At 48.1% G+C, this 21,964-nt stretch overlaps 1 protein-coding gene across 8 annotated transcripts in view; it reads right to left on the bottom strand.

Moving 5' to 3' along the window:
- The window catches only part of ARNTL (aryl hydrocarbon receptor nuclear translocator like), a 108,178-nt gene that overhangs the window by 18,510 nt on the left and 67,704 nt on the right, over window positions 1-21,964 (bottom strand). For 2 of the 8 annotated variants that reach the window (XM_036257779.1, XM_036257780.1), the window contains exons 3-12: window positions 17,029-17,157; window positions 13,234-13,355; window positions 12,086-12,232; window positions 11,502-11,522; window positions 9,766-9,804; window positions 9,420-9,461; window positions 7,783-7,940; window positions 5,970-6,049; window positions 1,564-1,656; window positions 316-433 (exon numbers count right to left, since the gene is read on the bottom strand). In XM_036257779.1, the coding sequence (XP_036113672.1) occupies window positions 316-433; window positions 1,564-1,656; window positions 5,970-6,049; window positions 7,783-7,940; window positions 9,420-9,461; window positions 9,766-9,804; window positions 11,502-11,522; window positions 12,086-12,225 (691 nt within the window). In that variant the 5' untranslated portion in view covers window positions 12,226-12,232; window positions 13,234-13,355; window positions 17,029-17,157. Of the gene's footprint in view, window positions 1-315; window positions 434-1,563; window positions 1,657-5,969; window positions 6,050-7,782; window positions 7,941-9,419; window positions 9,462-9,765; window positions 9,805-11,212; window positions 11,346-11,501; window positions 11,523-11,642; window positions 11,713-12,085; window positions 12,233-13,233; window positions 13,356-17,028; window positions 17,158-21,964 lie in introns of those variants that run through there. The other 6 variants (XM_036257781.1, XM_036257782.1, XM_036257783.1 and 3 more) reach the window with 4 other exon arrangements.

Here is a 21,964-nt window from a genome sequence, read left to right as displayed (position 1 = left end):
ATACAGCTGGGAATTTCCTGATTTTTTTTTTTTTTTTAAAGCGACTACAAATCAGAAAGAATCAAATCAAAGTAGCTGTTTTTCCTCTCAATGAATTTGGACATTGAGTTTTTTCTTCTTTATGTAAAACAAAACAAAAACAAACACAAAAGAACGTAGATAATTCCATTTGGCCAAAGACAGCGCGTAGGACCCAGATAAAGGGCAGGAGGCAGGGACCGAAGCTGAGACCACCGTGAGCACTCTGCGATCTTCGCTCGCGCAGGCCTGAGCGGGCAGCGGTCGCTGAGGAAGCAGCAGCCCCTCTGTACTCACTTTTTGCATCTATGAGTCGCTCCCGGGGTGCCGTGTCGGAGGAGGAGAGCTGCTCCTTGACTTTGGCAATGTCTTTAGGATGCAGGTAGTCAAACAAACTCTGACCAATCAGATCATTCTGCGGGGAGGAAACGTCAAGAATGGCAAGTCGACAGCATGTAGAATATAAACTAAGTGCTTTGCCTTTATTTTGTATTTTTAAGCATGACAACGTCAAACATTTCATGTGTGAACACGCACATGTGTGCAATCACTTTGCCTAGATATGAACACAATGACTGAGGCGTTGGGAGTTTGGTTCTGATAACACTGGAGGGCAGAAGGGCTCAATTATATAAACAGTCCATGCTCCTTGAAGGCAAGGATCTTACGGCTCTGTGCATTCCTTTTTATTTCTGATTCCCACCAAGTCCCTTCTGAGACCCCAGGAGGAAGATCTAGCATGGGCTCTGCCTCTCCCTCTTCTAAGCCTCCCTGTTCTTAAGCAAGTCGGGTCGTCCGTATGCTCCCATAGCCTATTCTGTTCGCAGAGATCATAAAAAACTTCCTCCATGACTTTCTTGTAAGACTCAAGTGAGTAAAACATTTGGGAAACGTGACATTTACATTAAGTCTAATTCATACAAATGTTATTTTGACTCATTCTTCTGCCTTACCCAGTTTTCATGCAAACAGCAGCATGTGAGGAATGAAGGCATGAATGAGCGAGTGAACAAAAACGAGGGACATAACAGGTGAAAAGCTGTGCTCTAGACACTTTCATAATGTTGATCTTATTTGATCCTACGAACATGCATGGAAGGTATGGATCGGTACAATCAGTTTTTAGAGGAAGCTGAGGTTCAACAGAGCTACCAAGTGACACGTCATTGCAAGCACAGCATGGGTGGGCCCCCAATTTTCCTGTTCTCTGCCTACCTCTCTCCTGTGCCCCTCAGCCCCTTCCACTCCTACCCCAGAGTTGTGGGATATTTATTTTGCAGCAATAAGAAACTTATAAAGCTGCTGCTGAGATCAGAGTCGAGCCTTTCAAATGGTAGAAACGTGGATCATACGTATATTAAAAGATTTTTCTAGGTTTAATTCATTTCTCTGTTAACAAGTAAAGCATTTTCTGGAAGAAGGATTGGGTCGAGGGGCAATATAAGCATTTTACATGTGACTCGTATGCTACAATTATTCTGAAAAGTGGGGAGACCTTTCAGGCTGCTTGTGGCTGCCCACCACCGACAGGAGCATGAGCCATACCTGGCTGTAGTTGAGGATCTTGAAGACAGACTCTGAGACAAAGAGTATCTTCCCTCGGTCACATCCTACGACAAACAAAAATCCATCTGCTGCCTAATCAGGAGAAATGGATAATCAATTTATCACACTTCGAGAAACATGATTGCAATCACTGATAGCAAATAAGGATCTGTGTTCTAAGTAACCAAAGCATAGGGTTGCTCTCATGGACAGTTTCCTAATTATCCTGAGAATAGGATGCTTAAAACAAATGCCTTATGAGAAAATAAGATCTAAGGCAGATCTATATATTTATATTTATATCTATATCATCTATATCTATCTCATCTCTATATCTCTATCTCTATATCATGTAACGGGGAAAGCCCAATTATATAAATTCCATTTCAAAGCAGAATTCAGCTTAAGAATTTTCTTTTGATTGCATTAAGGTCCAGAGAAGTCATATTTTATTGTGCTAAGGAAAATAGCTCTATGTAGAATCACAGAATCTGAGATTGGAAGAAACCTTGAAGGTCAAAATGCCCTCTCCAATGTCTTGGCTACATCTGTCCTCAACCTGAACCGCTCCGTGTTCAGGGAGCACTGGGCGGTGGTTCTCTCACTCGGAGCTGGGGTTTGCTTTGTTTTGTGCTGACATCGGGAGTAGGATTGCATCCTGCTATTGTTTTAACCCTGCCTTCTGCCCAGAGTGACTCCAATGCACACAGGGTTGAAAGCTACTACTCTCAAATCCTACCCTTTGACCCAGGGCCAGGCTGTTTGTTCCTGAGATAAGAAACGCAAAGCAAAAATTTCTCCTTAGACTCTTTTTACCACTTTTCATTTTAAATACAAGTAAAAATTTAAAGTCCCAATAAAAACAGGTATAGAGACAGGACAATACTTGTCAGAGAGACGGAAGCAGGTAACTACCAAAGCTGTAATACCTGAGAGCTTAGACTATTTCGTCTGTATGCGTGATTCCTGTCCACAACTTTTCAGACGGGCAACTACTCAAAGTCCCGCTGGGGTATTTCTAGTGACCAGTGTCCCCAGTCTATCACATCCCTGCTCTTTACTGAGCTCCCACAGTTCTAACACAATGGGTCAACATCTTGCTTTATTCACTAACGCTCAGTCTGTTCTTTGGAAAAATAAAGAGAAGCTCCATTCTCTGTTCCACAAAAGGGTCTTGGGATACATACGGTGTAATTCAGAGAGCTAGGAAATGAATTCATGTGCCGGGAGGCTACAGACCAGTGCGTGCCCTGGTGCTGGGGTGGCAGCGTGAAGGAAGGGGAACGACAGCAGTGGCTGTGAGGGAAGCCGGCGGGCCACCGGCCGGAGGGAGCAGGGGTACCCTTTCCTAAGTGAGGCCTCTAGGCTGGTCCAGGCCCAGGAGTGACGGGAGGGGGAAGCGACTTTCCAAGCACCATCTGCCGGAAGACTCATTCTGTCAAAAAATAGGGTATTAATAACTTCCTCATTTGCCTTGCAGGCAGTCTAATATCCAACAAGAAAAGTACTTTGATGAAGTGACGAGGCACAAAAGGTGCCCGTGGAGAGGGGCCACATCCCGACATCTGGGCAGAGTCAGGCCTGAACCGACGACATGAGGGACGCGGGTCCAACGCATCCGGGGTCTCCAAAGGCCAGTGAACAGTCAGTGTGGGGAGGCTCAGAACACTGCGACCCTGCTTCACCGGGCCGACGGACCCCTTCCCGAGCGCTGTGGGGACGCTGGAACTGGGGCGGCTTGTCCTCGGGGACGACGGTGTTAGCAGGGACACAGAGCCCTGGGAGGGTCTGCCTACTTTTCAAACCAGGGGGAAATGGAGTATCTAGACATTACAAAGTGATCAGGTGGGCTGCTGCCGGGCACACCATTAAAGATAATCTGAAAGCACTTAGTGAAGCAGGCGATTGTCAGATGTGCAGTGTAAGGACAAGCAGAAGCCCAGTCTCTGCTGCCAGACTGTTCAAACACAAGCCGAGCGGCCCTTGCCTTCTGTTAAAGCCAATTCCTGGGGCCTGGAGACCTGGAATTAGCAGGGGATTGGACAGGACTTCACAGCTTCTGAAATATGCTAGAGAAGAAGGGATTCATATGGGAAGACAGGTCGTCACGAGTGTTGTATGAAACAGAAAAGCAGAAGAGGAACCCCGAGATGAATATTTGGCTTGAATGGCATTAAAATCCTTGTTTTATACCCTGATAGTCTGGACATCTGATGGGAAATTATTTAGAAATGCAGCAACAAGAAAATTACTAAGCATTTGTCACTATCAAAGGAGCTGGCTTTATATATAACAAATTATATATACAATTATTTTTTCCTTAAAAACATCACATTACCAGTATGGCAATCAAGGCCAGCAACATCATTCGTAAGGCTCTGCACAAAATGAAAACGCAGGACCTCTTGTACAAAAGTTACCATTTTCAAGATGGCAACAGCAGAGCCCTGAAGCCAAGCGCTGGGCCCGTGTGACTGGGCCGGTCCTGTGGCCTGGAGGCCGGCCTGCTGGTTTCTCTAGAGATGCAGCAGACAGGGTGTAGACCTAACTTCAGCGAAGACCCTCTGAGAATGAGGACATCTGTTTGAAAGGGCCGGGGAGGCGAGGGCAGAGTTGGGTCTGAATAACTGCCCTGAGAGTGGTCACGACAGATCATCACTGGGGTGCAGGGGCACCTCGGCCCTACTCAACAGGTTTACCAGTGAGTGATGTTCCTAGAATAGTGCAATGCCTGTAGAGTAAGTCCTCAAAAATGTTTGTTGAACGAGTGAATGAGTGCAAAGTGAAAGACACAAAAGGCACGCCTATCAGATGTATAAGTCACATGAAGCCTCAAAGGATCTTCAGTGACGAGCTAGACTGCAGGACCACCCAATAAACACGCTTGGACAGAGATAAAAGAAGTTCCAAAAAATGAACAGCATCTATATGAGGTGGGAGAGACCTGGCCCCAAAATATTCATGGACAAGAGAGCTGGGGAGGGGCAGTATCTCAGCTGCCCGAAGGCGGAACTGAGACGGCTCCCACGGCGAGGGAGGTACCAACCAGGCCCATTCAACCCCAGACCGGCCGGCCACCCTGGGGTCCTGTTGGGGCTGTGAGAGCCACTTCTGGAGGGAAATCTAGCAAACAGAGGTGGCTCTGGAAAGTGTGTGTGGCAAACGCTGCTGGGGGGCCAATTCCTAACCCCCCTCTCCCTTGCCCGCCTCTGCTGGGGAGGCTGGGAAATCTAAGCCCTTGCTCTGCCGCCTGCCCTGCTGCTCGGGTGACCGGGCCAACCTTCGTGCTAAGAGGAGGCCCACTCACAGGCTTCAGGAAGCGTCTCCTTTCCTGATAAAGAGGAACACCGGGGCCGGGAGCCTCCCTGCCTGTTTTTTCTAGCTGGCTTGGCTACTCAGACCATTATGCTATACACCCGAAATTAATACAAAATAATATTTCATGCAAAGTGTAATTAAAATTTTTTTTTTAATAAAGAAAAAGAAAATACCCTCACCCAACCCTGCTTGTTCACCAGGACTTCTGTTCCTCGCAGGTGAAAGCTGTCCAATCAGTACAGCACATGTCGCGAAGGGAGGGCCAGACCTACAGTGCAGCCAGGCTGAGCGGAAAACGGGTAGTGAGGACATAAACATCTACCTGACTGTCCTCAGTCCTGGGGCCTGGCAAACGTCCACTCAGAGTCCACCTCAGCAAGCCAGTCAGCCCTGGCTGTGGGGCCGGGCGGCAGGTGTCTTTCCTTTTAGCATGGTTTTCTATTTTTCTTGTTACAATTTGCAAGAGAACATGTTTCTGAATTCGTCTTCTTTCCCTTCACTTGAACCTCGCTCTGCTGGGAACATGCCTGGAAGCCTGTGCAGACCAAGTCTGCAGGGAGGCCGGTCCTATGGTGCCGCCTCCAGCGCCCTCTGCAGGGCGGATGAAGAGCCCCAGTCAAGCAGGTGAAAGCATCACCTCCTCCAGTTGTCTTCCTCGCTGGGTCATGGAGTCTTTGGAAGTTTTGTTATTTTGAAGGGATTCTGGTGTCAAGATTTTGGTGGATGCTTTGTGCTAGTGATTAAGTGAGAATCAGAGACATTCTCAATTGTTCTCAGTTTCAGTCCCTTTCTAAAACCTTCCTGCAGGAATGTGATTCTTAACTACCTCCTATTTTTAACGAAATGCTGCCTCTTCTGACTTAAAACCACAGTAGCACAGATCTTCAATGTTTGCCTCAGCAAAAGGGCAGAAGAGGAAGAGATGGGTCTCGGGAAGGAATGCGAAGCCTGTCCAAACAGTAAGATAAAGAGGAAGTAGGCCTACAAAAAATTCAGTGTTGAGACATGGAATTCCCACATGCTGGTACTTAACTCTGAAATTTGTCAAAGTAAATGTTGTGTAAAACCACCCCATCATTGCAACATACCCTGAGAATGAGGTGTTTCAATTCATCATCTGACAGAAAAGTTGGTTTGTAGTTTGCTTCTGTGTATGGATTGGTGGCACCTTCGGGGGAAAGAGAAAAAGAGTTGGCTCACTTTATGTTCAGATAATGTCTCCTTGCACATCACTGCCTCAGCCCTTCCAGCCTCGTCCCTCCCTCCTGGGATTTCCGTTTCACCTCCTTCTCCCTAAACTGCGACAAGGCAAAGCCTGGTTTTGAACCGAATTCTGCAGTGCCGAAGAGAACACTGAAAAGAGGACACTGCTGCTCCCAGGAGACGTAACAAGCTTGCTTTCATCACTACGGGGAAAACCGAGAGCTAACCGAAGGGAGGTACACATCTGCTTCTAAGAAAGAGGGCAGCTCTAGGGGCGAACCGGCAGAGGCACCAGGGGGGCTCCCTCCTAGGTATATTTAATGGGTTGCCTAGCAGGCCCTCCAATCACCACGCTCGACGTTCTTGGAAAGCCGTCCAGCCTGCTAAGCCCTAGTAATTCTATTGCAGAAGGCATGCAGTGTGAGGTCCCCTTCATCAGTGGCGATTGGCAACCTGGCGGAATGCATGACTTCAGTCAATGCAACTCTAGCTCCTGGGACTGAAATGGAACAAGACTTATGTTTAAAAGGCTGTCAATCTGGCATCTTTCAGAAGAACAATAACTTAACAGAGAAAAATGACAGCAGTAAATGACTTGGGATCTGCAGAATGGTTAGTGGAAGAGGGGAGAAATAAAATGAAACGGGTCCATAACAATTCAAAGTCCCATGGGGAAGGAGGTACACAGAAGGTGTCTGTGACCTGCATATCAACCAACAAGGAAGGATGATTGATCCATATCCCTGCTTTTGTGGTAACTTGAGATGTTCCCTCTCCCTTCCAATTGAGTAGAAATTGGCTTATAGTAATTTAGTCTCTACTATCTTAGCTAATGTGCACTTTTAAGTGCCATTCTCCAGGGATAGGATACAACAATTGTATTTTTGAATGATGATCAAAAGTCGGACAAAACCAGCCACTTCTTATTTCTGGCGGCTTTGTAGGAATAAAAAGATGCAATTCTTTTACCACACAGCTCAGAGATCTGACTGAGCGCCCACTTTCCAGTTTCCTCAAATAGTCCGAGACTAGCTATGGAAAATTCCAGGAACAGCATTCACTAAGAGGCCCGATATGTTTCAGATTCCTCCTGCGGTCTGGATAAGTCACTTCCACATTTCTGCCCCAGTTTTCTCAACCTCAGAAAAGAAGAAAAATACACTGCCTCCCTCATAAAGGGTGTAGCCAGGTTGGGAAAATTCCAGGAAGATGAATATGTCAGTGTTCGTTCCTGACAATAAAACGCAGCAAGACCACGAACCAGTGCTTCAGTTCTCAAAGGAACCAGGATGGGTTTTCCTCTTAAACACTGACACTGACTTTTCTGGGTCAATAAGTGCACCTGGATTTCTGATATTTATCACTGTACGGGTGCAGTCCAGGCACACAACCCAAAAGATGGGACATCAGTGGTGCCCTCTCTTGTGTGCACATAGTCTGATTACATGCACACACAGACATGCTCACGGCCTCTACCCTCTGGGGAGGTAGGGCTGCAAAACTGCATCGTGATACTCACATAAACTCACTAATCACTTCATTTGGCATCGTGTGTATTGCTGAAAATTACAGGCATATTACTCAAGGCTACCATTTGCAAGTCATAAACACTTGCCTTTGGGACTTAGGAGAACATTCTAGGCAAGGGAGGTACATTATGGGCAAGGGCATCAGGGACAGTAACACCTGGGGTCTCACCTCGCAATGTTTTCATGTGCTGAACAGCCATCCGCAGCACGGTGAGTTTATCTAACTTCCTGGACATCGCATTGCACGTTGGTACCAAGGAAGCCAATTCATCAATAAAACTGTTCATTTTATCCCGTCGCCTCTTTTCAATTTGACTGTGAGCTTCCCTGAACAACAATATGAAAAATGAATTTGATCAAATGTAACCCTGTGCCAAGGAAACAATGACAATTCACCTGACAAGAAAAATTCAGAATTTGCAGGCTGATTCAAACTAGACTTTTCTACCGAAGTCACTAAAGACGTGGCCTCAGTGCCAGGTCAGTATTAGCTTTTTTTAAATGCTTACCTCATGCTCAGAATTAAAAGGAAATATTACAAAAACAGTCTTTTCAGAATAAACTACATTCTTAATTTCTCACTTATTTTTCCTCTCAGCCTCTGTAAAGTTGGAATTGATGATGGGGGCAGGAGAAAAAGGGAGGGAGGCAGAGGTTTTTGTTTTTTTATCCTCACTTGAGGATACTTTTCCATTTATCTTCAGATAGAGTGGGAAGTGGGGAGAGAGAGTGAGAAACACTGATGTGAGAGAGACACATTGATTGGTTGCCTCCCACATGATCCCAGCTGAGGACCAACCCAACTGAGGTACATGCCCTTGGCTGGAATCGCATCTGCAACTCTTTGGTCCAAGGGCCAACGCTCTAACCACTGAATGAAACCGGCCAGGGCGGGAGGTGGAGTTTTTAAAGAGCGTCAGCAAGGGTCCTGTGGTCCAAGATGAGCGATCTCTGATGTCTGGGAGGAGCCTGCTGTGTGGCCTGCTAGAGATTCACTGATTGAGTCTCCAGGTAACTAACGCTGCCATCCTTGGATCAGACGTGACCCACATAGATAAAGCAGATGCTACCTGTGTCCCCAGAACTTCCTCCAAGGCAGCGTGATGGTGCCACTGGCACACACTCTCCCTGACTGGTTTGCACCTGCCATCTGTGACAGTACCCCTAAAGAGGAGCATCTGCGGTGGAAATGTAGTTTGCTGCTGCTGCCATAGCAACAGAACCATGCAAGCTCCTGCCAGGGTGGGTCTGCGAGAGAAAAGCTGGAAGTCTCAGGTTAGCTGAATTCTGCAGCCCTCGGTTCTGGGTTATGGCACAGCCTCCGAGCAGGAGGGCTGAGGACCCACATGGAAAGGGGTCAGCAAGTGTGGCTGGAGGCAGGACGGACCAAGTTAGAGAATCTACTCAAGGGAGCAGGGTGTCCCCCGTTTAGTCTTCAGTTCAATTTTCAGGACAATAAGGACCCCTTTCAGAGGGGAGGCGCAGCCCAGTTTCCTCCGGAGGGCCCTAGAGTCAGGAAGGAGTAACCTGCCAAAGCCTGAGGGCGGGGGGACCTTAGCCTTGATTTCTTTTCTTCTCCCTCCAAAGTCCTCTTCAGGTTAAAAAGAGTGAAAGCCAGTGTGGCCTGGAGAGAGTGAGGGACGAAAGGCCACCTCACGCACAGTCCACTGCCCCCTTTATTCCTTACGGATGTGACAGTGTCTAAAGAACTGTTAGACAGGGACAGATATGTGGAGCCTAATTGGTTGCACTCAAAGAAACCAAGAACCAGGACAGTTTATAAACAGAACGAGGGCCTCTCCTTACCTTGCATTTTTTATCCTTCCTTGGTGCTCTGTGTATTCTAACCTGGGGGGGCGGAAAAAGCAAAAGATAAAAACACAGTCCCCTGGAGATTATTATTCGTGGCAATTATATATCTCTGTTTTCTTCCCTGTTTAATTACTATCTGACATCTCTCTACAACACACAACATTGTTTGTTAACCAAACTGGGGGCTAGAGGGAGACCATCTTGAGCCCACAGGCTCATGGCCTCCTAGTTTATCCCCCACGCAGGACATGGTGGGACCTGCCCCAAATAACAGAATTTGTCTTCATGCAAGGAGATGGCTATCAGGACCCTGAAGTTCAAATGACTAGGTTCATGGTACCTTCCATGAGGGTCATCTTTGTCTGTGTCCATGTTTTCCCTGAAAAAACAAAAACAAAAGAGAACGTGACCATTAAAGGCATACAAAATACCTTCTGATCATAATACGGAAGGCTCTCATTTATCCAGATGTCAGTTAGAAAGCTCAAATTAGCATGGTATTGATTGTGGATGTATAATAACCAAACAAAGAAAGGAAAACAACTTGCAGCTACTATGAAACTGGGACTGGTTTTCCAGATTATCAAACAAAATTTATATATAGTCTCAATAGAGTTTCCATGTTAACATATTTTACCATATTTCGATCGTGTGAAAATTGGGACTACATAGCACTTAACGGTAACTTCCTTAACCAGAGTATCTGAATATCGGCAACACCTCATTCCCCCATCATTCTGGATAAATGGAGCCTATTCATTTGCAAAACATCAAGCACCAAACGTGTGTGCATATGTATACATTGGGTGTGTGGGATCCTGAAGTGAGGAGGGGAGTCCAGGTACCAACAAAGTGCTGAGCAAAGCCCCAGGCAGCCTGTCAAGGGCTGTGGCCCAGTGGTCCAGTTCTCAGCAAGTGGGAAGCCCTGAGAAATGGGACAGAACGGAGGACTGGGGCGAGGGCATGGAACCCGGGTTGGCTCTGAAGAGGGTGCTGGGGTCACAGCGGGAATTTGCCTCCCTTTAACAGACTCCAGAAATCCAGGTTTCATGGAATCACGTGTTTCCGTAGAAGACAGATTAAAATTAAAATTCTCAGAGGCAGGAGTTCCAAATCCCCCTAGGGTCAGCTCACAGCCTTCTTCAACTCCTAAATTTCTCAGCTGGGCACTGACTACCACCTGGACCTCTCCCCCTTCTCCTTTCTCCCACAAGAAAGGAGGCAGTATACAAACAATGTAAATCAAGGGCGAAAGCGACTTTCTTGGGAGCGCTGGATCGCATCATGGGCATTCTAGAACAGCGGTTCCCAACCAGGCAACCTCGGATTTCCTTGCAGGGAGAGTGTCGGTAACTGGTCCTGAAGTCTGGAGGAAATCCTACAGGCCACACAGGCAAATGAAAACTGCCCCTCCCCTTCTGTCTAGACTCATGTCTGCTTATTGAGGCCAGAGTGGTCATCTCTGGTACAGAGACCCTCTGCCTCACTGCTATGGCTTTAATATGGCAAAATTATAGGGAAAGGGATTATGGTTACTCAATTAATAGGGTCTCCATGAATTACAAAAGACTTGCAAACTGGGGTCCTGAGGCAAACCCGAAGGTTAGGTGGTGACAAGGTTGGAAATCACAGATAGCGGAGATTTTAGAACATGTCAATGGTCCATAGGACACATCTCCTGGGCTCTCTGGTGGGGAGCTACTGCTGCGAAGGAACACCCTTCTGGTCCTCACACCCACTCTCCATCCCCTGGGTGTTTGCTCTCTGAGTCATCTGGGATAACTTACATATTAATCATAGCATCTCCTAGTGGGCATCTGACCTCCAGCCACTGTGCTCCCCAAATTCGACCTGTGAACTTCAGCAGAAAGGACATCTGCTGTAGGGGAGACACCTCCTTGGAGATTTTCTCTCATTAAACAAAAGTAAACCTCTGGAACGGACATTCGGGCAAGATTCCACGCAGAGGCCTCCACCGAACAAAATGTGCCTTTGCATGTCCTGCGTTCCCTGCCTCATTCCCTAGTGTTCGTACGGATAGAGGGGGGTTGACTGTAAGTGTGAAAGTTTACTTACTCAAAAGAAAAGTCATCAAGTCTAAAAAACAAACAAACAAACAAAAATACTATTTAATATAACAGGAACATACTAATTTCAATAATGTTTAAGGACAGTATCAATGTCCCTATACTGTTTTCAGAGATGACCACTACTTACTTATTCTGCAAATATTAGTTAAGCCACTGATGTCTTCCTCAGGGAGAGGCCCTCGGGCAAAGCTCTCTCTGAAACCACTGAGGTTACATCCACGGGCTCAGCCATCTTGCTCAAAGGGGCAAAGGAAGACAGAGGCGGGGTAAAGGCAGAGCTCGGCTCTAGGGCTCTTCTGTTTCTATTGATACGGAACAGTTTGGGGACAGAAAGGGGGAGTAAATGCCTCAGCAGAGCTGGAGGCCCCCCTGCTTGCTTCCAGGGGGACAGATAAAGAAAAAGCCAACTGTGTGGCCGCCTGGAGCTGCATCTTTTCCTTCCCGTCCCTTTCCACAGGGGACCCCTTCTTCCAGAAGCAGCGGCTGGCCCTGGACGCGCCACGCCCGTGGACGGACACCAGGTTAAGCCAGAGCGGGATGAGCCTGCCGGGATGAGCCTGCCGGCCTTACTGGTAGTCGGTGGAGCTGCCCTTCCGTTTGCGGGTGCAATCCACGCCACTGGTGCCGAGCGAGCTGGAGAGGAGGTCGGCGGCGCCCGGGGACATGAAATCACTGATTGTCGAAGAAATGTCCATCCTCTGGTCCGCCATTGGAGGTCTGCAATTGGTAAAGGAGACACAGTCGTGTTTATTTCTACACGCTCTTCTACAGTGGTGGAGGGCCCGGGTGGCGCTGGGCAGGGCCAGGGCGCTGTGCACGCACCAACGCCTCACCCGCCGCAGGAACGGAAGGGCAGGGAAGAGCACTTCCTCGAGGGTTAGCGTAGGTCATTTAGGCTCGCCCGTTCGTTTATCTGATGAAAAGCCCAGAGGAGCTTGGAAGGACTAAACTGGAGCTCAAGGTGTGGGGAGGTACAGCCCCGTGCTTCTCCCCGAGGGACCATGTGTCCCAGATGTTCTCTGACAGTTCTAATTTCATTTTCTTCCAACCAATAAACTGAATCAATGAAATACATGATTTACTGGCTATCTTTGTATTTTTGTTACAACTTTTGTTAAAAGTCATAGGAAAGCAGAACACATACTTCCTCGGACTATGCAGGGTGGGGCTAAATAGGTTTACAGCTGTTCTATGGAAAACAATACAATAACTAATGAATAACAATACAATAAACTCTGTGTTTCACGTACGCACAGTTGTAAACCTACTTTTACTGGTATGGTCCCTCTCTATCAGCGGCCCAGGAAAAATGTCTGTCCTGTCTTCTCTGACTGTCCTTTCTCACCCAGCACACCTTGTAAGGAAGACCCCGCATAATGACATGAAGACACTATAAATAAATTTTATATTTGCAAAACATTTTGAGAATTTTTATATATGTATATATGTATTTTTTTAAATGTGTTTTTATTGATTTTTTTAGAGAGGGAGAAAAATAGAAACATTGATGTGAGAGAGAAACATCGATCAGCTGCCTCCTGCATGCCCCCTACTGGGGATTGAACCCGGAACCCAGGCATGTGCCCTGACCGGGAATCCAACAGGGACCTCTCAGTCCATGGGATGATGCTCAGTCCACTGAGCCACACCGGCCAGGTGCGAATTTATATTTTAGAAGCACGAAGTGAGTGGGCCCCCAAAAAGAGGCTGACAAGTACCTTACAAGGAACTCCAGCTCCAAACCAAGTTGAAGGGGCCGTGTGCTGCCCGCAGTCAGGGTCTGAGCTCCACGTGGTGTGACTGGGGCTCACTCCTTCTCTCTGGGCCCAAGCTTCCTCATCTGCAAAGCGACAGATCAGTGTGAGTGCTTATTTTCACTACCACGATTATGCTCACAGCGAGGGAACCAGGCCCTCCCGGTGAGGTGTGCGCCAGCTTTCCCTTCCACAGTCACTGCTGGAGTGGACATCTCGGTGCGCCTATCACCATGCATTTGAGCTCTGACCTCAGGATACATTTCTAAAACTAGGCCTCACAGAGCAAAAGGGGACGCACACTGTATGCCGGGTACGCCCTGCGATGTGCTCCAGAAAACTCCGGAATTTATATCCTCAGCAAGAGCTCTTGTCAATCTGAAGGTAACAAAACCTCACTGTTTTTACTTGAATTTTTAACTTACTACAGATGGTGTTCCTGTGTTACAGGCATTTCTGTTTTCCTTTGTGCCAACTCATGTCCTGTTTTTGGACCAAGTTGTCTTCAGTATCGATGGACCTCCTGACCTGTTCACCTGGGTACCTGAGCCAACGGTCGGCTCTCCCTCTCCGTCCACCTCTCGCCCAGAGGCCCAGTGCTGCCCAGCAGTCCTGGACTCCGTGCTCCAGTTCTTCTCCACTCTGCTATCGAGGACATCACACCTTCTCTGCTCCTCAGACCTCCGACATCGCCCAGATCCTCATCTCAGCTGAGAACCTGGCTTTCTGCTTCACTGAGAAAAGAGGCCGGCCTACCTCGAGCTGCAGGCAGGAACCCCACACAGCCTGTGCCAGTTCACCCTCTCTCACAACTCAGCCATCACTCCAGAAGGCTCTCCCTCCCCCAGTCCTGCGCCATCCGCTTTCCCGTCTCCCGGGTCGTTCTCCTGAGGATATAAACAGGTTGCAACAACTCCTGAACTGGAGGAAAAGAAACCTTTGAACTCCATTCCCCTCCAGTTACTGCCCCATTTCTGTTTACAGTTCCTTTCCTCTTAGTCTCTATAAACCAATTCCAATCAGGCTTTTGTCCACATCGTTCCAAAAAGACAGCCTCTGCTGTCACCAGTGACCTCCTCACTGCTAAGTCCAATGGCTGATTTTCTATCCACTCCCTATCTGACCCAATAGTAGCATCTGATCGATCTGATGTTTCCCTCCTCATTGTCTTCATGGTCTCCTTCTACTGCAGTGGCCTCTCCTTTTCGGTTTCTTTAGCTGGTTCCTCCTCATCTCCCTCACCTCTAAATGAGGGTCCCATGGATGTCCTTGGACCTCCTCTCTGTCTATACTCATTCCCTCGGAGATCTGTCTAGTTCCATTGCTTCAAATACTATCTATGTTATGACAACCCCCAAATTTGTATCTCCAGCCCAGACCTCTCCCTGAATTCCAAGCTCGTAATAACCATCTCCCTGACATTTTCCTGTGAATATACAACGAAGATCTTAAACTGAAACATCCATAACCAAGCCCCCAGCCCTCCCCCGCCAACCCTCTCAGTCATGCCCGTGTCAGTAAACACTGCTTCAATCCTTCGGGCTGCTCAGGCCCCGGACCTAGACGTCACTCCTGACTTCTTCCTTCCTTTCACAACCTGCATCCAATCCATTACAAATCCTATTAGCTCAACATTAAAAAATAATAATAATAATCCAAAATTCAACCACTTCTCCATTTTATTTTAATTTTTTATTTCTGCTCAAATATCACTTTTATCAATGATGCTTCCTTGGATATCCATATCATACAACCCCCTGCCAATCCTCCCTAACCACCCCTACCCTGCTTAATTTTTACTATAGCCCTTTCCAAATTTGGCCTACCATAATCTGCTTTATTTCTTCTTCATTAGACTATAAGCATGAGTAGAACAGGGATTTTGTTTGGTTTACTGCTTCCACCCTTAGTACCTGGAACACTTTCTAGCATACAGAAAGTACTCAATGAATAGCTGTTGAATGAATAAATTTGTATATTAGAAATATTTTCTTTTATTTATTTATTTTTTATGTTCTTATTATTTTTAGAGAGAGGAAGGGAGAGTGAGATAGAAACATCAGTGTAGCCCTGGCCGGTTTGGCTCAGCGGTTAGAGCATCGGCCTGCGGTCCGGAGAGACCCGGGTTCGGTTCCCGCTAAGGGCACGTACTTCGGTTGCAGTTTGTCCCCGGCCCTGGTTGGTCGTGCGGGTGGCAGCCACTCGATGTGTCCCTTCACGTTGATGTTTCTCTCTCTCTCTCCCTTCCTCTCTCTCCCTCCCACTCTATCTGTACAAGAAATGGAAAAATATCCTCGGGTGAGGATAAAAAAAAAAAAAAAAAGAAACATCAGTGTAAGGAGAGAAACACTCATCCGCTGCTCCCTGCACACCCCCTACTGGGAATCGAGCCCACAACCCTGGCATGTGCCCTGACAGGGAATTGAACCAGGACGTCTCAGTCCATGAGATGATGTTCAATCCACTGAGCCACACCAGCTGGGCAGAAATATATTCTTTGTTCATCATAGATGTTGTAAATACTAGCCCCCAGCTTTGCCTTTTAACTTTGCTTATGGTATTTGTATGTGATTATAAAAGTGACATTCAAAAAAGCGTTTTCTCACCCCCAAATCATAAGAATATTTTCTTTCTAATATATATATGTGTGTGTGTGTGTGTGTGTGTGTGTGTGTGTATATATATATATATATATATATTAGCTTTTTCAGTTTCACTCATGTTCTCAGATTAAAGGAATCAACTAGAAGAGGTATTCATGTAAACATGCGGTTTTTCTGTGAGTTACAGACCTACTCCAGTTATTTATTTTAGATTTGCAAAAATGTTCTCATCCCAGGAGCTTCAGGGCATGTGACAATATAAAAAGTGAGACTCATTAGAGAAAATTTCTATGTATTTCAGCTTTAAACAATAGCTGCCTCCTGATCCTCAGAAAACATTAAGATGAAAATTGTGGTTTTTTAAAAAAAATATGTTTTTATTGATTTGAGAGAGAGATGGAGAGGGAGAGACAGAAACATCGGTGTGCGGGAGATCCATCGATCGACTGCCTCCTGCATACTCTCCACTGGGGCCCAAGCCTGCAACTCTTTACTAATATTTTTATAATTTTATTTTATTCAGCTCTTCAGTCCATTTGGAAATGATTTTTGGTACACTACCTAAGAAATGCCCAACCTTATTTCACTTCAATGAATAGAAAAGTGTTCCAACAAAATTTACTGGACTCCATACCCTGTTACCAATCATTTGAAATGCCACCTTTACTAATTCATTGCCTATTTCTTGGCTTTTTATTCTGTTCCTTTGATCTAGTTATTCCCATTCTAATCCACACTATTTATTACTGTGGCTTGATAAGACATTTTACTATCTGGAAGAATAAATCCTTTCCCTCATTACTTTGCATTTCCTGGCTATTCTGATTTATTCTTCCAGAAGCATTTACAATCATTTAATCATGTTAAAGGCCTTGCTGGGTGCCTGCCATTACATTACTACTGACATCAAGAGAAGGAGGGCAGGAATGAGAACAGCCCTACCGCCAGGGTCTTGGTGGCCCTTTGGGCTGCACATCAGACACGAGTGCCTCCTCTCGCCCACCCTCTCCTTTGGAACAGTTGGACAACTGCACGAGGTGGAATATTTGACGTTTCAGGTCCTGGAAGCGACCACACTTCCTGAAAGAACTACCATGGAAGCTGCCGATGAGTCAGCTGGGCGAGGGGGCTGGCAGGAAATATGGTGATTTATTACCTGAAGTTACAGTTCTTCAACCTCAGATGCACCCTGGGAGGAGTAGGGAGCCACTGGACTTGTTGGTCACCTCAGAGCGATTTTCATGGTTTGCAGTTCGCTTTCAGGCAGTCAACCTCTTTCAGAAACCTACAGCAGACCCACGGGAGAAGAAGACAGTTCACTTTGGGGTAAATAAGTTTGTTTGTTTTTTATCCTTACCCGGGGATATTTTTCCACTGATTATTTCAGATAGAGTGGAGGGAGGGAAGGGAGAGAAAGAGAAACTTCTATGTGAGAAAGACACATAGATTGACTGCCTCCTGCACAACCCCAACCAGGGCTGAGGACCCAACCACAACCGAGTACGTGCCCTTGACTGGAATCGAACCTGCGCCTCTTTGGTCCGTGGGCCGATGTTCTAACCACTGAGCAGAATCGGCCAGGGCATGGGGTTAATAAGTCTTATAATCTCATGTTAGCTGAGGGAGATGGAGGAGCTAGCTCGTGACTGAATTACAGGGAGTGACTGGACGGCTCAATCCCATCCTTCAGCTGCCTGTTAGACTAAAACTGAAGACACAGGAAGGGACAGCGTGTTGGTGGTTTAGTTTAACACGGCGGTTCTCAACCTGTGGGCCACGACCCCTTTGGGAAACACATATTTCCGATGGTCGTAGGAACCCAGACACGGCTCCTCTATCGGTCTTCAGGGGGGCCCACCCACATGCAGACACGCCCACATACAGCATGAGGAACTGTTAAAGGGTCGCGGCATTAGGAAGGGTGAGAACCACTGGTTTAACAGGAGATTTTTTTAGCAGGAGATATTTTGTGTGAAAAACAAGGGCTTTTAAATGACTAAACACAGATTTCGGGATATGGCCTAAAGAGAAGAAAGAGAGTTACATTTTTCATTTTTCACTCTGGGACGAACAATAATAACAGTGAACATTTACTAAGAGTGTACTTTGTATTGAGCCCTGGTCTTACTGCATTATGTAGATTAACTCACTCAAACCTGAAAATAACTCTGCGAGGCAGATACTGTTGTCTTCTTCATTTTACCGAGGAGAAGGCTGGAACAGAGAGGTGAGGGAGCGAGGCGGGGTCACACAGCAGGTGTGGTGGGACTCCAGAGGCTCCGCTCCCTGCTGATGACGTCCCTCCCCTCTCCCACGGGAGTTAGTTACCCAACACAGACAAGGAGAACGGGAAACGTCTTCAGAAAACACTGGGCCAAAACAAAAGGCCAGCAGAGCCAATACCTGAAGCATCTCAGCTGGCCCCAGAAGGTTTGGAAAATGGCCACAAAGCTCAGGCAGGTCTGAACACACACAAAGCTAAGGGAGAAATCGATTCGGAAAAGGCGCCTGCTCCTTCGTGTTCACCGGGCGCTGTCCTGCCCGTGTCCTGCTCCAGGACAGAGGGTCTCCTCTCTGCCCCGTGTTCCTGCGCCGGGAGGAAGTGGCTCTAAGGAAGACCAGAGGGGCAGGCACCCTCCTCCTCCCTCCCCGCTCTGCCCTGACCTCGCTAAAGCAAGAGTTCGCGTTCCCCTGGCTAATTCGTGCCATCTGTGGACTATCTGTCTTTGTCTTGGTCATCATAAAGTCCTTCGGATGCATATCCAGGAATAGCACTGATTCCCTTTGCAGCCTGACTCAGACGCCGGCACTGACTGACTGATAACTCGTCTCTGGGCCTGTGCAAACAACCTGACCAGGAGCTCTGCACCTGAGTCCCCGAGCCTCAGGGGACAGCCGCGGTAGATGCACTCTGAGGCCCCGGAAGCGCTGCTGGAGGCAGGCTTACCACATGATTCCATCTGCGTCCGATTCCCAGTCCAGGTCCCACACCATCCTCCCACCCCCCAAATGAGCATCCCAGGTCCACCCTGGGCATTCTCCTCTCTCTCCTTCCCACACCTCACAGCCCCCACATAGCCCCGATGGATGGGCCCAGACCGCTCTCCTCTCCAGCCCCAGCCCTCCTCACTGTGGTCAGAGATGGGACACCCTCCTGCTCAGAACGCTTCAGTGGCTTCATGCTCTGCTCCACGCCTTCCAGAGAAAACCTCCAGCTCCCTGCAGGAAATGCCAGGCCTCCGCCGTGGCTTGCTCACTCTCCAGCCTAACCTTCCTCATCTGCTGCTCCAGGCCACGGAGATACTGAAGTTCCCAAGAGCGCGTGGCCACAGCTGTGGCCACACTGCCCTGCCAGTGAGGCTCCCTTTAGCCGCGCCATCACCTCGTGAACTCCTGCTCTCCTTCCGAGTGCATCACGTGCCACTTCCTAGGAAACCTTTTCGCTCTCCCATGCTGCTCCTGCCCTTCCCTGCACACCCGCACCTCTGCTCTGCCTTCTGCCCCGCCCCCTGCGGTCTCCTTGCTAGGTGTCTCCCAGTCCCCCCCCCCCTCCCTCTCCCGACTCTGAGACTCAGATGAAGGTTCTAAGCACTAAATACCATATACAATTTCTTATTTTGATCAATTTTTTCAATGCTCACATTTACTTTATAGAAATAATACATGCTAACGAATTTTGGCACTATATTTTACAAAACAAAAATCAAAAGACCTTTCTTACATAGTTGGACAAGATAAGGAAACTAAATCAGCTGCGATACTTAACAATTATTTTTGGAAAACTGTATTCTCTCCAAGAAAGTATTCTTAAATGTAAGACAATAAAAGAAACAACAAAAGAAGAAAAAAAAAACCCTCTTTCTGGGCAACCTACTTCCAAAAGAGATTTGACCCAACGGAGGGTGCTCCAACTGACAGGTACCTATGAGAGGGCCCTTGTTAAGGGGGACAGGGCCACATGTGTGTCCACTTCTGAGTTAGAGAGTCCAGAAGTGGGGGAGGCTCAATGGCCAGCCAGAAAAAGCAAGGCACAAGGGGACGTGTGCCGTGTGCCTGGGAGGAACTTGGGGCACCCCAGTCCCCTTGAGCTCCTCAGAGCACAGGGAGAAGAATCTCAGGGGCTCCACGAAGAAGCAAGGGGGCAGGAAGAGGAGTCAGCTCAGGCTGCCCCTGCAGCAATGTCAGAGCAGCTGAGAAGGATGAGGGGTACCTACGCCCAGGGGAGACACAGCTGTTCCTCTGAGCAAGGTGGGCGAGGCTGATCGCAACTAAGAAACCCACACACGCTGTCTCCAGGAAGATGACCACCAGTCACACACCAGGCGTCTCTCTCTGCTCCCTCTCCCTGCCCTGGGGCCCCAGACGCTGCAAGAAGAGAAGGGGCTTGTGTAGGCTACATTGAGGTCTAACTACTAGCTGCCCCTCCCTGTGGGGAGAGTCTGCAGGCTGCCGGCATCAGGCCCGGCCCTGTGACTTGACCCATGAATACGACTGGGCAGGACAGCCGCGAGTTTGGAACAGAACCTTTGACACGTTTCTTTGTGCCGCACCAACAATTTTCTGAACAGAGGCTCCTCCTTTAGCCCAGGTTCTGGATGGATAACAACACGAGGAAGAAATAAACCTTTGCTACCGTACACCATTGAGATGCTGAGGTCGGTCACTGGGGTAACCAAGTCTTCCTTTTGCCTGGGACCTACCCGTTTAGCACCGAAAGTCCTGCATCCCAGGGAACCTCTCTGTCCCAGAGAAATTGGGATGGTTGGGCACCTGGTTCTTACCGCTGTACCACTCCTCCTAAGCCGCCCGACACGGGCAGGAGGAGGGACATACAGACCAGGATCCCGAAGCCAAGACCCAGCTGACCTGGAGGAGCCAAAGGGAGCAGCGGCATTCACACCGAACTAGTTCAATCTTCACGATAACCTACCCACTAACTGATCTCTATCCCAGTATTCCAGGGGAGGAACTAGGGACTGAAGAGAGCACATTATCTTATGCTGACACAGCTGGCAGTGAGGACCGGCCCAAGGTGTGTCTGGCCATTGGTTCTAACCACCACGCTGCTGCTGGTCCTGCCTCCTAAACCACCCCACAGAGTAACACACGAGACCCCCAAACAAGGACTCCTGGGGACAGAATGAGGGGAAGTGAGAAGGAGCAATGCTGGTCCAGGAATACCACAGGGACCAGCAAACAATTTGTCTCTGGGGAAACACACGTCCTCACACAGGCTGCCTTCTGCCCCACCCAGCTCTGAAGTGTATCAGCTGGTTCACGGAAACAGCATGAGCAAGGAGGCGTGTCTGCAGGGAGGGTCTCCACGGGCCCCGAGCAGTGCTGTGTGTGGACTGGCTCCGGAGAAACATGATCCGGGAGAGAACACAGGTCCCTCCCCTTGGTTTTAAATATATATATTTTATTGATTTCTTAGAGAGAGAGGAAGGGAGAGAGAGATAGAAACATCAGTGTCAGAGAGAAACATCGATTGGCTGCCTCCTGCATGCCCCCAACTGGGGATTGAGCCTGCAACCAGGGCACGTGCCCTGACCTGGAATCAAACGGGACCTCTCAGTCCATGGGAGGACGTTCAATCCACAGAGCCACACCAGCCAGCCAGTGTTCCCCCTTTTTAAAATGGGGCCTCAGGGAAAACCTGCCCCACCCTCTCACCCCCACTCCCAGGTGTGACAGCTGAATAGAGTTCTGTTAAGACCACTTTGTGAAGCTCCAGGATGTCACTGGAGTAATGGCTTTCGATGATGTGGCTTAGGAAAAAAGGGACGATGGTGAATCAGCATCTTGACTACCCTTGTCTAGTAGCTGTGTGAGAGTCGATCTACTTCCGCACACCACCCCAAACTCCCACATTTACTGCAGGGATGGATGCGGACTTGCTCGGGTCCGTGCAGATGCTGGTGGCCTTGGAGCAGAGGCTAAAGGGGCCCTGTCCCGTCTGCAAGGCCCCCTGACCCTCTGGTTATTCTGACAGCCTGTGGGAGTGTGGCTGCCTTTGCCACAGACAGATTGAGAGAACATCACCCCGTGAGACCAGGTGCCGTGAGCCTAGATGTCTGCACCAGGATTATTCA

Source organism: Molossus molossus, unplaced genomic scaffold (assembly GCF_014108415.1).
Source record: "Molossus molossus isolate mMolMol1 unplaced genomic scaffold, mMolMol1.p scaffold_m16_p_13, whole genome shotgun sequence".
In the NCBI taxonomy this organism is placed as follows: domain Eukaryota; kingdom Metazoa; phylum Chordata; class Mammalia; order Chiroptera; family Molossidae; genus Molossus; species Molossus molossus.
This window is presented reverse-complemented; position numbering and strand designations above follow the sequence as displayed.